The sequence below is a fragment of the Dendrobium catenatum genome, unplaced genomic scaffold, assembly GCF_001605985.2.
Source record: "Dendrobium catenatum unplaced genomic scaffold, ASM160598v2 fragScaff_scaffold_1575, whole genome shotgun sequence".
NCBI classification, from domain to species: Eukaryota; Viridiplantae; Streptophyta; class Magnoliopsida; order Asparagales; family Orchidaceae; genus Dendrobium; species Dendrobium catenatum.
In genome coordinates, this window is record NW_021320037.1 from 366,271 (window position 1) to 381,805 (window position 15,535).

Genomic DNA, 15,535 nt, shown 5'->3' on the forward strand with positions numbered 1-15,535 from the left:
TTTGTGTCTGGTCCTATAGCTGTTAAGACTTTGTGTTTTTTTTTTATGATATCTTCAATCTTAATAGTTTTAATGCGAATATGTCCATAGTGCTCTTCTTACTGCTTGGTTTGTGAAACCTATTGGGCATCTTAAAAATGCTATCCCTTCCCTTATTTTATGGTTCCTTTGGTTGGAAAGGAACAACTCTTTATTTAATGGTATTAAGATGAACTCTTTTAGAGTTATTAATAATGTTAAGGATAAACTACTCAGCTTGTTCTCTGTTAATCTTATTTCTCTGAAGGGGTTTAAGAATTGTTTTAATGTGGCTTGGGATTTAGGTATCACTTTACAATTTCCTTTGCTTCCTTATACTTCTCGGCTGGTCTCTTGGGTGAAACCTTCTTTGGGAGGTTTTAAGTTGAATGTGAGTGCTAAGTGGGCGAATAATAGTACTGGTAGTGGTGGCATCATTAGAAATGGTTTTGGCAACATGTTAATTGGTTTTGCAGGCCCCTTTAATGGGAATTTTTCTCAGGGTATTTTTGCTTCCATTCTTTATGGCTTAAGGAGTGGTCTTTCTCTTAATATTGTCAATATGACCATTGAGACTGAGCTTAATTTTAACATTCAGTGCTTATTTAATGAGCTGGTCTTGATTTATCACCCGGAGGTTTTTTATATTATTAAAGAGATTAAAATCTTGATGGGTTCTATGAATGTCCAGACTTCCTTTGTTCATAAGGAGGCCAATGCTTGTGCTATCTAGTTAGCTCGATTTGGTGCTAGGAACAATGGTTTTGTTGATTTTGTGGATGGTGGTGCTTCTGTTACTCTTAATAGTTTTGTTAAGTTGGATAAGTCCTCTTTTCCTTATGTTTGTAGTTAAGGGTTTCTTTAGGTTCTGGTCTTTTTATTTGTTTGGTGAGCCTTATTAGCATTTATGGGTGCAGTTCCCCTATTTTTTGTTGAGCTGCTTGGTTGTTTCCTGGTGGAGCTGTTTGGGTTTCTTCCTTTGGGGGGTTGGCAGGTTCTTGTGGTGTTTAAGTTGTTGATTATCTTTTTTTGTGCTATGGGTCATTAGCTCCTCTTGTCGCTGGTGGGGGAATTTATTTTTTCTTAGTTTGCGGGATTGGTGGTTCTAGTTGCCTGACCTGAGGATTTCAGTCTACTTTGGTTGGTGGTGGAGGCTGTTTTTTTGGGGTTCTCTATTTTACCATTTCTCTGGTGATGTTGGCTTGGGCTATTGGTGTGGGGGGTTGAGGCGTCCCAGCAGCTGTGAGGTTGTTGTGATTTGCTTGGTAGCTGGCTGTTGGGCTTTGGTTGATTTTTATTGTATTATTATGTGCATTTGTATTGGTTTTGTTGTTCTGTGGTGGACTACCCTTTTTAATCTGCTCTTTGGGTATTGGAATTATGGTAGTGGGGTTTTGGAGTGTTGGGTTGGGGCTTTTTCTACTGTGCTGGGGGCCTTTAAGGTGATTGGCTTGGGTTGGGCCTTTCCCTGTTGTGTTGGGAGTTTCTGTCTACTGAGGTTTTTGGTTTGCAGGTGGAGTTTCCATGGGTTTTCCCATGCGGTTCTCTTGATTTTATCTTCTGATTGTGACGTGGCTACTGACATGTTACATTATAGGCTTTTTTATTGGTTTATCCTTTGCTATTTGTTTTGTGTTTTTTTCTCTGTTTTGCAGGAGCATTTTTGTATAAGCTTCGGCTCTTTGCTTTTTTGGACCAGGGGGCTCGTGTTGAAAGGTTTTGTGGGTGGCTTCCCTATTTTTTGGGTGCTTGTTCTTGTGCACTGTGGAATGTACCTAGGCTGTTATGTATTTTTGAGTAGCAGGGACCTTGAGCTTTTAGTTTTTTTTTTTCTTTTCTCTTGTAACTCGTTTGAGCTACTAAAGCTCGAGGTCTCTCTAAGGACCTTGTAATTTTTATTTATATCAACACGTAGGCCTCTCCGTGGGTTTCCCATAAAAAAAAAAAAGATTTGTTATCAAAATATTAAATCAAGATGAAATCTTAATTGAAGAATATATTGTACTATCTAAATTATTTAGTATGATGTAACATAATATTTGGTGGTTAAACCAAAGTTTGTCCTGGATGATCATCAATCAAATTTAATAGTATACAAATCATATCAAATAGTTCAATTTATAAAAACTCAAAATAGGTTTATAACTAATCGGACAATATGATTCACACTTCATAATATATGAATAAAATATTAAAATTGAGAATTACAATTTAATTTTATGTAGCCCAATCTGATTCTCTTCAAAACTTCTGTGTGAGAGTCAAGTGAGTAACGAGAGCCATTTTTTCATAAGAGAGAGTCCTTTAGAGAGAGAGAGAGAGAGAGAGAGAGTGAGTGAGAGAGAGAGAGAGAGTGTGTGTGTGTGAGAGTGAGAGAGATAGATAGAGAGAGAGAGAGAGAGAGAGAGAGAGAGAGAGAGAGAGAGAGAGAGAGAGAGAGTGAGAGAAGAGAGCATTTTCAATCCACTTGGGAGAAGGTGAGGTTGAAAGGTTGTTCTTAAGAGATTCAAGGGTTATGTGAGGGTGCTCATATGGTTGTCCTCATCATCTTGCACCATGGTCTACCGGGTTGTGGTTTAGGCTCTTGGAGAGAAGCTCTAGGGAAGAAGCATTTGGCTGAAAGACTTGAGACTAGCCAGAGGGCTTGGGGAACAGCTTCTCTGCCATTGAGAGAAGCATAGGAAGGATAAAGGCATATCCACCATGAAGGAGGTAGAAGGATGGAGGCATCTCTATCATGTAGCAAAGGAGAATAAGGAAGTTAGGGCTTTTATGGGGAAGAGCTTGTAAAGGACATTCTCCACCTCAAAAGGAAGAATGGTTTCTCTACTTTACTAGGGCAGAAAGGAGCATTACTAGTGGAAATCTTAAAGAAGAGGACCATTAAAAAGTGGACGTAAATTGAGTTTGTTCATACCAATATAAAAATCTTGGTTTGCTTTTCTTTTACTTTTTTGTATTTTATTTTTTGCAAATTTTATAGATCCTGAAAAGTGTTTGGCAATAGATTATAGGATTTAAAATCATTGTAGATTTATAATTGAAGGAATAATGCTAAATTATATCAATACGCTGGTTATAAATTTGAGATGACTCTATGCCAAATAATAAACCCAACATAATATTATACAATAGAAACTAGTTAAAGCAAAAAGAGTACATGACACCATGAATATTTTTTTTGGACACCAAATGACTACTACATGATAGTACACTGCAACATGATAGAGAAGTTGATATTTCTTGCATCATAGAGTAACTTCCCCATGATAATCAATTTCTTTGACAATTTATCTGAAATAAAAAAATCATGAAATAACTAAACAACATATGCAAAGATGAAATATTGTAAATACATATAGAAATCCTTACATGAGCATTCCACATATCAGTTACAATGACATTCCTTATCGCTTCTCACTAAATTCTTTCTCCTATTGTTGTATGCAAGTTAGGATCTTCATCCAATATTTTAACTTCACCATGTTCAGTATTATGCTCCATTTTCGTCTGTGACATATTGAAATACATATCATGTCCATAATATTGACTTATAGAGTAATGTAAAACTGCACAAGCAATAACCAAATCAACTTGAATACTAAGAGGAAACTTTCTCATGTGTGTCAATACTTGAAAATATTCCTTCCAAATTTCAAAGGTCCTCTCTACCACATTTTGCTATTGAGAATATTGGTGATTAAATAATTCTTGCTAATTTGTATATCTTCTAGATGTACTTCCTCGATAGTACAAAGCTAAGTGATATCGATATCCTCGAAAAGGTGCAATCAACTTTTTAGTGTTTGCATAACATGAATCAACTAATAAATAATGATTATGGAGCACTCCAAACTGACATTGCTCTACAACCATCTTAGCATATGCATATCCGTAGTAGAACCTTCCCACCATAATGATATATACACGAATTGTCTATCAAATGACATTGTGGCCATTACATTCTATGAAGTGAAGCCCTTACAGTTACGATAATGATTCTATAAGTTGTTATGGACTACTACAAAAATATGTGCAGTTAATTGCACCTGTTGAAACTTGTTAATTATGAAGTAGGTTATTAGACCTAAGCTTTTGTCCCAGCATCTATCCAAGAGGGGAGGGGGGGGGGGTGAATTGGTAATTTAAAAAATTTCTCTTAATTTTTTAAATCGATAAAAATTTATAGTGAAATTTTGAAAATGATTTTTCAACCGCAGATCAACATAAACAGTAAAGTAAAAAAATAGCAGAAAATAAAAGACATAAAATTTATAGTGGTACGGTCAAACACGACCTACATCCACTCCTTGAAGTCTCCCACTTTAGGTATTGCACTATTACCACTTAGTGTCTCTCCTTTTGCCCCCACAGCAAGGCAGAGAAGCTTTTACAAAAACTCTCTTCCACCACTATCCGGTGCAGAAGAGAACCGTCATCCTTTTACACCCTCCAAGTGTAGGCAGAGAACCTTCCGCTGTTCACACTCTTCAAGTGTAGGCAGAGAACCTTCATCCTTTCACACTTCTCCAAGTGTAGACAGAGAACCCTTCATCCTTTCACACTTCTCCAAGTGTCGATAGAGAACCGGATCTCCTTGAAAAGATCTTCTCACGAGAAATCTAGAAGGACAAGAGAAAAGAGTGAAGTAATCATAATTCACAAATAAAGATCATTACCTTTGAGTATCAAGTGAACCCTTTATACTCCAGTAGTAAAAATTCTTCTTTAAACACTCTCTCACACTCTCTCCTTCAATCTCCCTTAACTTTGTATGAAGATCAGTGGACAAAAAGATGGATGACAGTCTCAAATGGACATTTTATATGAAAAGACAAGAAAAATCATCCAAAAAATGCAATTATTCAAATATGTGCATTATTGATCATCTCGTACGATCCTAGTTCGTACGGATGAACAGTGTAACTACTACTATGTATGAACTAAATGTTAACTGGTATGATTTCCCTTTGTACCCGATCATCGTCCCGTACGAACAATGTTCGTTCGATACGAACGGTTATTTATATAGTTTGTTGTTACAAAAAATAGAACGACTCTTAAGTTTCAAGAACAGAGAATATCATCCTAAGACGAACCATATTAATCGTCTAGACAAATAGATCATTTGACTATTCTAGAGCCCATCGTCCTTGGACGAATCATAATTTTCGTCTAGACGAAATCATCCAGAGAGCATCGTCCTGGGACTTACGCAAAATATCATTTGAACGAACGCGTCCAGAGAGCATCGTCCTGGGACGAAGGTAATTATTGTCTGAATGAAGGAATACAGAGAGCATTATCCTGGGATGTAAGAAAATATCATGCAATCGAATGCGCCCATAGAGCATCGTCCTGAGATGAAGGTAATTATCGTCTGGACGAAGGCATCCATAGAGCATCGTCCTGGGACATAAGCAAATATCGTGCAAACGAACGTGTCCAGAGAGCATCGTCCTGGGATGAAGGTAATTATCGTCTGGACGAATAGTACTTAGAAAAAATTTGACCTCTCCTCGTTCGATTCATTGCTCTTTTTAGGAGTAAAAACTGACTAGATCGTCTCGTACGAACATGATTCATACTGTACGACTAGTTTCAACAATTGTGAATTTTAAAGCTCTCCCCCAGTGCGTGTGCGCTAATTTACTCAATTACAATCACACTCTCTCAGACTTAAAAAAAGAAAAAACACAGACTTCAATTTATAAAATATTCTAAGCTGAACTTGATTTGAAGTCTTCAACAATCTGGAGTATGATTTTCCTGAAATGTTAGTACACACAAGAGCAAAAATAATTCTTCTAAAAATGTGTTAAGAGAATATAATAATAAAAAAATAATATTTTATATCATCAAAATATACAAGTTGCAAGAATGTAAAACATGCAAAACTAAGTAGCAAAATCTCTTCAATAGCATCTAATGCATTCTTGAAGTAAGGGTAAAATATTACATTTGAACGTACATATGGATTACATTATGCATCTCCTTGGGGTAAACTAATAAATTTATCTGCAAAGGATATAATAACACGTAGAACCATATTGAAGTTCCTACTAATTATTTCCAATGAATGCTGGAAGAACTCACACAACTAGCGGTGACTATGAGCATGTGCAACTCCTCATAAAAATATACATACTTGCTCAGCTATGAGCATATTATTTGTGTCACACAAAAATGTCCACGACTTACTAGTAGGTCTGTAAGGCTTACTAAGTCATCTGAAGGTAATCTGAAGCATTGGTACGCTCTACTCGGATGGCTAGCAAGGACATCAAGTACATATCGATGTCCAATATATGTCCTATTAAACATTCACTGCCAAATAGGTTGTTCATCATCCGTGGAAGAATTTTCTTCGAGAATAGATAGAGTGATTTCAACAATAGCATCGTCAACTTGAAGTTGTAAGTCTACCATGTACATAAAACATCAAGAAAAACTCCACGCAATTAATTATATATAACTGCATAATTAAAGATATTTGAATTCATTAATAAAGTAGAGTACAACCAAATGTGTGTGCTAAATTAAATCAAAACAACTTAAATCAAGCAACCAATGACCAAACAACATGAAGCAGACTAGAACCAAACAACATGAAGCAGAAAAAATAAAACCAGCAATATGAAGCAAATAACATAAATCAAACTACTTTAACCAAACTTATACATTTTCTGACAACTCAAAATTAGTTATAGATTGCTAAGCTAGGCAAACTATAACCAAACTTTTGCCACGTAACGTGAATGCGTGCTGACAATATATTATATCCATTCGACAAGAACATCCCCTTCCCAAGTCATGAGTATTATTTTGTTATCCCTATTTTCTTTAAACGCGTCCTAGACAGCTATGACAGCTTGTGTTGTCACGTTCTCTATTTGTCCTAACTTCGCCAAACAATCTGTCATGGTGTAAGGATTACTGCATAGAATTGTTTCTTTGAAGACAATTACATTTTTGTTCGACTCCACTAATAAGTGATTCAAGTTTTGTAAGCCACTCTTTTTCATGGGACATCTTGCAAACTTGGTTGGTTTTTCGCATGATCTTTTTAAACCTAGCATTTAACTTCCGCCTATATCTACATTTGGTGGTGCATCTTCTACAACATCAAGTAGATTGTTTTTGGGAGTTCCTTCCATGTCGTAGCTCACACCATTAGCAGCTAGAAACTCATCTTCCAAGTGCGGGGTTTAATCATCTTCTAAGCTTATCGTGGGTTGTGTGACCTTACTGGACTATGCACCATTTCCTACTGTAATGTTCTCGGCACAAATCTTCTCGAAAATGTCATACTGATTGAAGGGATGTCTTTGAAATCGAGTGAGCTTTGGGTTAACCTACAATTATAAATTTGGTTAAGTTAGGAATATGAAATTTATAATTTATGTGCATTGATAAATACAAAAAACAATACCTGACCAATTTCCTCTCACAACTCATTCTTCGCTACAGGGATCTGTAACTCCTCATCCCAACCCCAACCACTACAATTTGTCAGTTGATAAAGTGTTCTAAAGACATCTTTTATGTTTTTAAATCGTATCGTTACGAAAGATTATGTATAGTTTGAGCCTAGACGCTGATTTAACACAACCACTAAGTCTGCCCATTGTTCCTTCCGCATATTCCAATTACATAAATTCCCATTAACATATTGTTCCAATAGCAACTCCCTTGTATGAAGTTATGATCTTCTGGCCACTTAGGATTTCGAGTTGTGCTTTTGAGTTTGCCAAAATAGAGATGTCATCACCTACACAATGTGGGTTACTAGATCTAGCACGTCCAATATATTTGCCTTTTAGAAATTTTAGCATTTCTGTCAAACATTAATGAGAAATTTATTTCTATGAAGTTAAAATCTGTCCAACCAAGTGCGTTAATTTTTAACTTTCTTTTAAGAACTTTTACCAGTCTTATGTAGGTAGATATTGTTTGATGAGTCATTGTCGCTCACACATGCTACATGCATATCGATGAAGCCTAATATTACAAGAGCATTCATTTATTTGTTCCAAGACATGACATAGGATTAAGAAAACACTCAATTAACCACTCCAAAAAGTCTATCAAATAATTAACCAATGTGGAAGCATTTGAAATCAAGGGATCTAGGAGAAGCTCTCTTGGAGGAAAATCTGTTGAATCATGTGAGTAAAGTACTTGGTTTTTCTGGTTATTCAAAAACAAACAGTAAAACTAACTTTACCACTTAAACATACATCATGATCAAATTTGATGCATCGTGGAAAATGTTTTAGTTGAACCTATTGATGACTAAGAAAATGAGCTTTAGTAACCCTAAACAGCAACTAAATAATTTAAGTTAATTGAAATCTTCAGAAAATTACTTAATTATTGAGAGTTAAGGACACATGATTTTAGACTAATTTCAACTCTAAGCAATGCAAGTTCAACGAAAACTAGAGTGCAGCGTATGTAAATTAATTTTAATCGTATGAAAAGAAAAATTTCGGTGATTAGGGCTACCTATGCGACGTTGAGAGGGATCTGTGAATGCTACCTAAGCAGCTAGGGTAGGGGATGGGGGTGAAGCTGCGCGACTTTAAGAGGGATCCGGCGGGAATGCTACCGAAGCGGGCCGGGCATGAGGGAGAAGCTGTGTCTTCCATCTAGATAAAGGAGTTCACGTGAGCTTCGCGACATGGACACCGCGGGAAGGAACTTCGAGCAACCGTAATTACATTAAATCCGCCGAAGCATGAGATTAGAATTTACCGGAATTTATGCCTTAAATCCCGAATTTACGGATTCGGGGGATTTACAATTGCGCGGAAACATATTTGACTGGATTAACGTTAAATCTTACTCAACAGTCATGCCAAATCCAATACCAAAAACCCCCTTAAGCTAGCCTATTAAAGTCACCAGGACCGTTACTAATATGCCGTGTGGCTAAATAGATGCACAATAATTGCCGTGGATAATTGATCAAAACCACCAAAAAAAATGCATCAGTTTCAATTGCTTTAATCGCTTATCAAAATGCTTTTTCTAAAGAGCAGAACATGACGTGGACAAATCCCGTCCAAGCCTCCAAATCTCGCCCAAGTTTTCGCATCCGGTCGACTCTTCCGGGTTGGAAGTTGGACCGGGCGGCTCAGTTAGACCTTGACCTATCTTCCATCCGACCAAGCCGTATAAAATAATGAAGTTCAAAACCGGAGCCGCCGACCTCTTCTGAGAAGAAGGAAATACTCTTTTTCTGTCTCTCTGGTTTCTACGGTCGCGCGGCAATGGAAAGGGGAGGAGGCCTTCTCCACTTTTCCAGCTCTAGAATTCCGGCGTCGACTCCCGTTCGCTTTTTCATCTCCCGCACCCGATGTTCTCTTCGAAGCGGCGAAAGGTCCGGAAATCCCGAAAAGTCTATGTTCGCCGACCGATTCAGGTTCCATGTTGGCCGTTTTATTTGTAGTTAGCTGGTTCTTGTTAGGGATTATAGCTGGGTTGCAATGGGAGGAGATATGAGTTTGTTGGATTAGAAATGAAGTGTTTGACAACGGGCGTTATGATTTGGATTAAGCCTCTGCTCGCATTTGTAGCATGGGAAAGATTACATGATAATAAAGGGTAGAAATTTCCATTACCTATTTTGATTTTAGGCGTGCAAATCTAAATGTCTTGGGAATTTTTGTGGTCGATTCTAGGAAGAGTGCTTTGGTAATGATTATTTTACTGTAAACGTTAATTTGAAAGGGGAATTTACATACTTGCCACTTTATGAGTACCCTAAACTTAAATATTTTATTTATACCACTTAAACGCAAACATAATATCAGAATTACCACTCGTTCTCTCTTCTTTATTCCTTCCCGGCTAAAATCCTTCTTCCCGTGTGCGTCGGACGAGCGGAACCATGTATAATTTTCACAGGGGGCAAATTTATAAGTAAATGTTGGCATATATGTCAGGGGTTCAAGGGGGCAGCGCTCTCTGGCTGAAGTCGACCTAACAATAACACCTCTATATAATGTGTTTAATTATACTGGGGCAATTGCCTAAAGGCCATAGTGTTTTAAAACTTTTAAGGGGGAATTTGCCTAAATACCCTTGTAATAAAGACTAAAAAATAAATTGAGGGGATAAATTACCTAAAGAATTTTATAATATAAAAAAAATATATTTATTTAGGGGGGGCAATTGCTCCCCCTGGTTTCAAGGGGGTTCCGCCTCTGTTCGAGAGTGTTCTCTCTATTTTGCATCACACAACTTCAGAGATCTGCTCCAGAGGTATGCTTCAGAGATCCGCATGAGATAAAAGTTCAAAGAGAAAAACGAAATAAAAGTACATAACAGAGGTTGATAAGAAAAAAACTGTCTCTGTTCATCACTTATTCTAGTATATAGACTTGATTAAGGTATTTTTAATGATGAATTGTTTTCATGATTAGTGACATTTTCATATATTTGCATTGCTTCTTAGTATTCAATGCCATCACCAAAATGTCACTAACCATGAAAACAATTCATCATTAAAAATATTTGAATCAAGTCCGCCACGATAAACCTCTATATACTGGAAGAAGTGCTGAACAGAGACAAATTTTTTTATCAACCCATGTTATGTACTTTTATTTCTTTTTCTCTTTGAACTTTTATCTCATGCAGATCGCTGAAGCTGTGCGATGCAAAACAGAGAGAGCACTCTCAGAACGGGAAAGAGACGAAAATGTTTGACGCATGCGAGAAGAGGGGTTTCAGCAGGAAAGGAATAACAGAGTGGTAATTCTGATATTATGTTTGTGTTTGAGTGGTATAAATGAAATATTTAAGTTTATGGTGTTAAATATGTAATATGAGTATTATAAAGTGACATTTATGTAAATCCCCCATTATAAAATTATATCATATGTAAAAACTTTACCATAAAATATCTTATTTTAATTATTCTTTGAGAATATCTACATGAATGATCAACACAAGAAATTAGGAATACTATTATTGAATTTTATGATAGTTTAAGTATAAAACAGTAAATGTTTTATCCACAATTGTTGTTTATGGCAAAACAAATGAGGGCTATTTTGTGGAGCAAGAGATTTTGGGCTTTCTTTATGGGTCAATGGCGGACCATGCTTCTAAGGCCTGCAGTATAGCTCCTTAAGTGTTAACAGTGCTATCTACCAAATGCAATGAATTTGGTTCAGTATTATGTTAATTAGAATGTTCAATGTTGATGATAATTTTTTTTATTGACATTTTCTGTTCATCAAAGAGCTTTATATTTAGACGCCAGTAAATTTAGCCAGCACCTAGGTGCCCTTAGAATAGAAGTTAAATGTCTTTCAGGACATTGCTATTTAAAGTTGTCATCATTCCAAACAAATGGCATGTACTAATGACAGAACATAGCATAGCATATTCCAGTTATCACAACAATGAAACAATCTTTTATCTCAAATGATTTTGATATTAGCATATTTGAAAGCTTGCTAAAAAATACTTGTTTTGGAATCTATCTATTTTATTCTATAATAAACATACCTTGCATATGAGTTAACCATTAAAAGTAAATCTAGTGAAATATATTCAAAGATGGAAAGTTACATTGTATGCATTTTTTAATGATTTGAAGGCGAGTGTCTATGGCGTTGCTGCATGAATGTGCTCCTTATTTCTTAATGGTAACCAGAAATTTTTTTTCCCTTTGCAGTATTTAAGAGAAAGGTATTTCTGTTCATGATGAGAACAATACTATGAATTGTTGGCTACTTTAAGGACTCTTTATTGTTTTAATTATTGTTTTAAAACTAGAGTGAAGTTAGAATATTATTTACAGGGGTATCCTTAGGACAGAATAAAGTAAGAAACAGGCAATATCAAGATTATTCAAGTTCAAAATAGGTTTATCATGATATTGTAAATTGTTGATTTTAAAGATGATGGATGGGTCCTGGCATTACGTGTTCTTTCCAATCTCCCCTGATTTTACCAATGTGCTTAAGAGCCTAAGTATTTAATTACCAGAAACTGATGCCTGTTTTGGTAGTTCAGCGGAATATGCAGATTTCTTTGTGACATGTCTTTTTAGTACTTGGTAAAGTAAAGCATTTCGCATATATAGAGTGCATGTGCTTACATAATGTTTAATCTTACTCTTTTGCCTTGTCTGGTTATTGATTAGCATGTTGCATGTGGAGTGAACACATGGTATGACATCACACTAAAAACTTTTAAGTTCTCTAACATGTTCAAGCTAAAAACTCATTCATGTGCTGGAGATACTGTTGATTTTCATTCCTATATCCAATCATTAATCGTATTAATTCAGCTCACATCCCTTGTAACGTTATGCATCTTCATAGAATAACAATAGTTTTGGAATTTTACAATTTGAATTGATTGTATCATAGAACAGGCATGCCTTAAGGGATTCTCTCATTCTGGAAGATCTCTTTCATCTCAAAGATTTTACATATATATTCTCAAAGAATCTTCCTTGTGGTTCAATGCTTATGGTGACTTTCATGAGGTGATTTATGCTAGGAGACTACTGATTTTTTTCTTCTTCCATAGGTCTTTTCCTTGTTGGACAGAGAGTTTTCTCAGCATGTACAAGGTATTGCATAAATCCCAATATGCTGTGAAGGTTTTGAGCTCATGTGAATCACAAGAAGTAGCCATGGATGGCAAGGAGGCTGCCAGGAATAAGTTTCTTATTGATTGCAAAACAGATCAGCAATGTGTTGTTGGTAAGCAGCTTCCGTATCCATCTTTGTACAGTGTGTACCGCGGCTTCCTTTATTTTCCTGCTTGCTTGTTTGCTGTCAGAAATTGGTTCTTGTCATATGTTCTTGGTCCAACTATAATTTTACGAACTAATTATAATTATGTGACAAACATACACCAATAAAGTTTTGACTTGCTCTAGTATGATTTCCCTTACTTTGCTTGTAATATTTGAGACCATACAAAGCTTTTCTTAGTTTGTAGATCATGTGGGTTCTAATACCTCCCACAAAACAAAGGAGAATATCCATGTAGATTTTCTCATCTAGATCACTAAGAGATGCATTGTTAACATCAAATTATTATAAATCCTAGGGAAAATTGGCAACTTGCTACGAAAAGAGTTACAGTATTCATCTCTGCAATTATAGCAATGTCTCTTGGCGATATATTCCTAAGGTTTGAGTTCAGTACTTAGCTAGTAATCTTGCTTTATAGCTTTCAAAGGTCTCATCAGCTTTGTATTTCACTATAAATGCCCATAGCACCATAGTTTTTTCTTTCCTCTAGGAAACTCTATAATCTCCCATATTTTTTTCCTTCTCCAAAGCTCTCATCTCCACTCTCATGGCGTCCTTCCATTCCTCAATAGACATTGCCTCATATATTATTGTAGGAAATGAAGTGGTATTTTGGTTCACAAAGAAAACTTTGCAGGATGATGATAACTTCTCAAATGACATAATGTGAGATAGAGAATATCTTGGGTGTTTGGTACAGTTGCTTGTGTTTTTTCCAAATGATAATTGATAAGTCAAGATCCTTGCTTTTATCTTCAATTTTTTTTGGAGCTAGCTCTAAAACTGCAATTATCTCAATTTAAAGGATTTGGAGAAGATTCTCAATCTTGTATTAGCTTTGGAGTTGGAAGGAATTATTATTATCTCTAAGCGGCATGATTTGGGATTTTTTAGTTATGAGCAGTGTAAGGAAGTACTTCAGTTTTATCTTGAGGAGCTGTGAGAATAGTGTTATCAGGAGTTGATAAAAATGTGGATGAGAAAGGTAGATCTAGTGATAAGAGGTTTTTATCTTCTATAGTATAGCTCTTTTCCAAAAGATAAGGTTGAGCAACAAAAGTTTCTCTTCAAAGGTGAAATCAATAAAAACAAATAATTTTATGATGGGTGAATGATAGCACTCATTGTCTAAATTACGGAATATGAGGCTCGCTTTGAGGCTCGCCTTAACACAATTCTAGTGAAAAATGCCTCGAGGTTTATGCCTCTTGCCTTGGGGCACGCCTCACCTTGCTAGCGTGAGGCTTATGGCTTACCCTATTTGTATATTTTTTTGTTAAAACTTAACATAAATCACTTTTTCATGCACATTCAAGCGCAACAACTTCATCTCAATTGCCTCTATCTGCATCCTGCGGCCTTCATCGTAACATAAAATGGTAAAGTGATAAAGTAGATAAAATAAAGCATTCAAATGACTAAACTAAAAGACAGGGTAAGATATTGGGAATATTGGCTTTAATGTGAGTGGAGATCAGAAAATGCGATATTGCCTTGCTAGAGAAGGATTTTGTCTTGTAGTGGGTTGGTAGACTATTATATGTCTGAAATAAAGGAGAAGTGGACTATAGGTTTAATATATATATATAAAGCTGGAATAACTTTGGTTGCACATAATGACAAAAAGGAATTGCTACAGGACCTTCACGTGAATAGCTCTGAAAAATGGCAGCTTTTACATGTTATTAGGGAGGTGGTAGGAAAGGATTTATATGAGTTTGAACTGCTACCCATTCAAATAAATAGCCATAGTGTTTTGCAAGGCTCAAGTAGGAAAGAGGTGTAGAGTTCGGCTTACTGTTTGTTGGTGTGAGGAGATGTTTGGTGGTGGGAATTTAGCCTTCTGAGTGTGGAGAATCGGGCAAGGCAGCAACTGAAGTTGGACGTTGAATGTGAAGGTTGCTTGGTGACGGGAAAAGTGAGGTTTGAGAGGGAAATGGGAAGGTTGAGGTCGGCTTGCTGTGGGAGACGTATAGGGTCCGAATGAAGCAAGAATTGTATTGGGAAATCGAGAGGGGCTACATGAGTGGAATTTTGGCTAGACAGACATAACAGAGAGGTCGGCTTTTAGTTCTTAAGTGCAGAAGAAGAAAACACCGCATCTCGGCTTTGTTTTTTTTAAAGATGGAGCAAAGTCCACAAGCCGAGTTTGACGTTATCTTTGTTGAATTTACAGGATTTAGACGCAGGTTCAACGAATTTTAAGGGATTTTCACAATGATTCTTGAGGAAGAGATCGATTGATACGAGGTAATCATATTTAATGCGATTTGATAATTTATTTTGACTTTTGATTTTTTTTAGTAAATTAATAATAACATTTAATGGTTAAATATTACTCTCAAACCTCACTTTTCTCATCACCAAACAACCTTCACATTCAACATCCAATTTCAGCTGCTACCTTGCCTGATCCTCCCCACACTTAGACGCCTAAATTCCCACCTCCAAACAGCTCCTCACGCCAACAAACAATAAGCCGAACTCCACGCCTCTTTCCTACTTGAGCCTTGCAAAACATTGCTTTAGAATGATTTGTTGGCTATTTACTTGAACGGGTAGCAGTTCAAACTCATATAAATCCTTTCCTACCACCTCCTAATGACATGTGAAAGCTGTCATTTTCTTGAGCTGTTCACGTGAAGGTCTTATAGCAATTTCCTTTTGTCATTGTGTGCAATCAAAGTTATTCCAACTTTATATATATATATATATATATATATATATAT

General features: G+C 36.2%; 1 protein-coding gene across 1 annotated transcript in view; it reads left to right on the top strand.

The window, feature by feature from the left end:
* Positions 1-9,205: 9,205 nt before the first annotated feature.
* Positions 9,206-15,535, top strand: part of LOC110116463 (FAD synthetase, chloroplastic) — a 52,376-nt gene continuing 46,046 nt past the window's right edge. The window contains exons 1-2 of the mRNA XM_028700708.1: positions 9,206-9,445; positions 12,574-12,749. Of these exons, the coding sequence (XP_028556541.1) occupies positions 9,294-9,445; positions 12,574-12,749 (328 nt within the window). The 5' untranslated portion in view covers positions 9,206-9,293. The remainder of the gene's footprint in view (positions 9,446-12,573; positions 12,750-15,535) is intronic.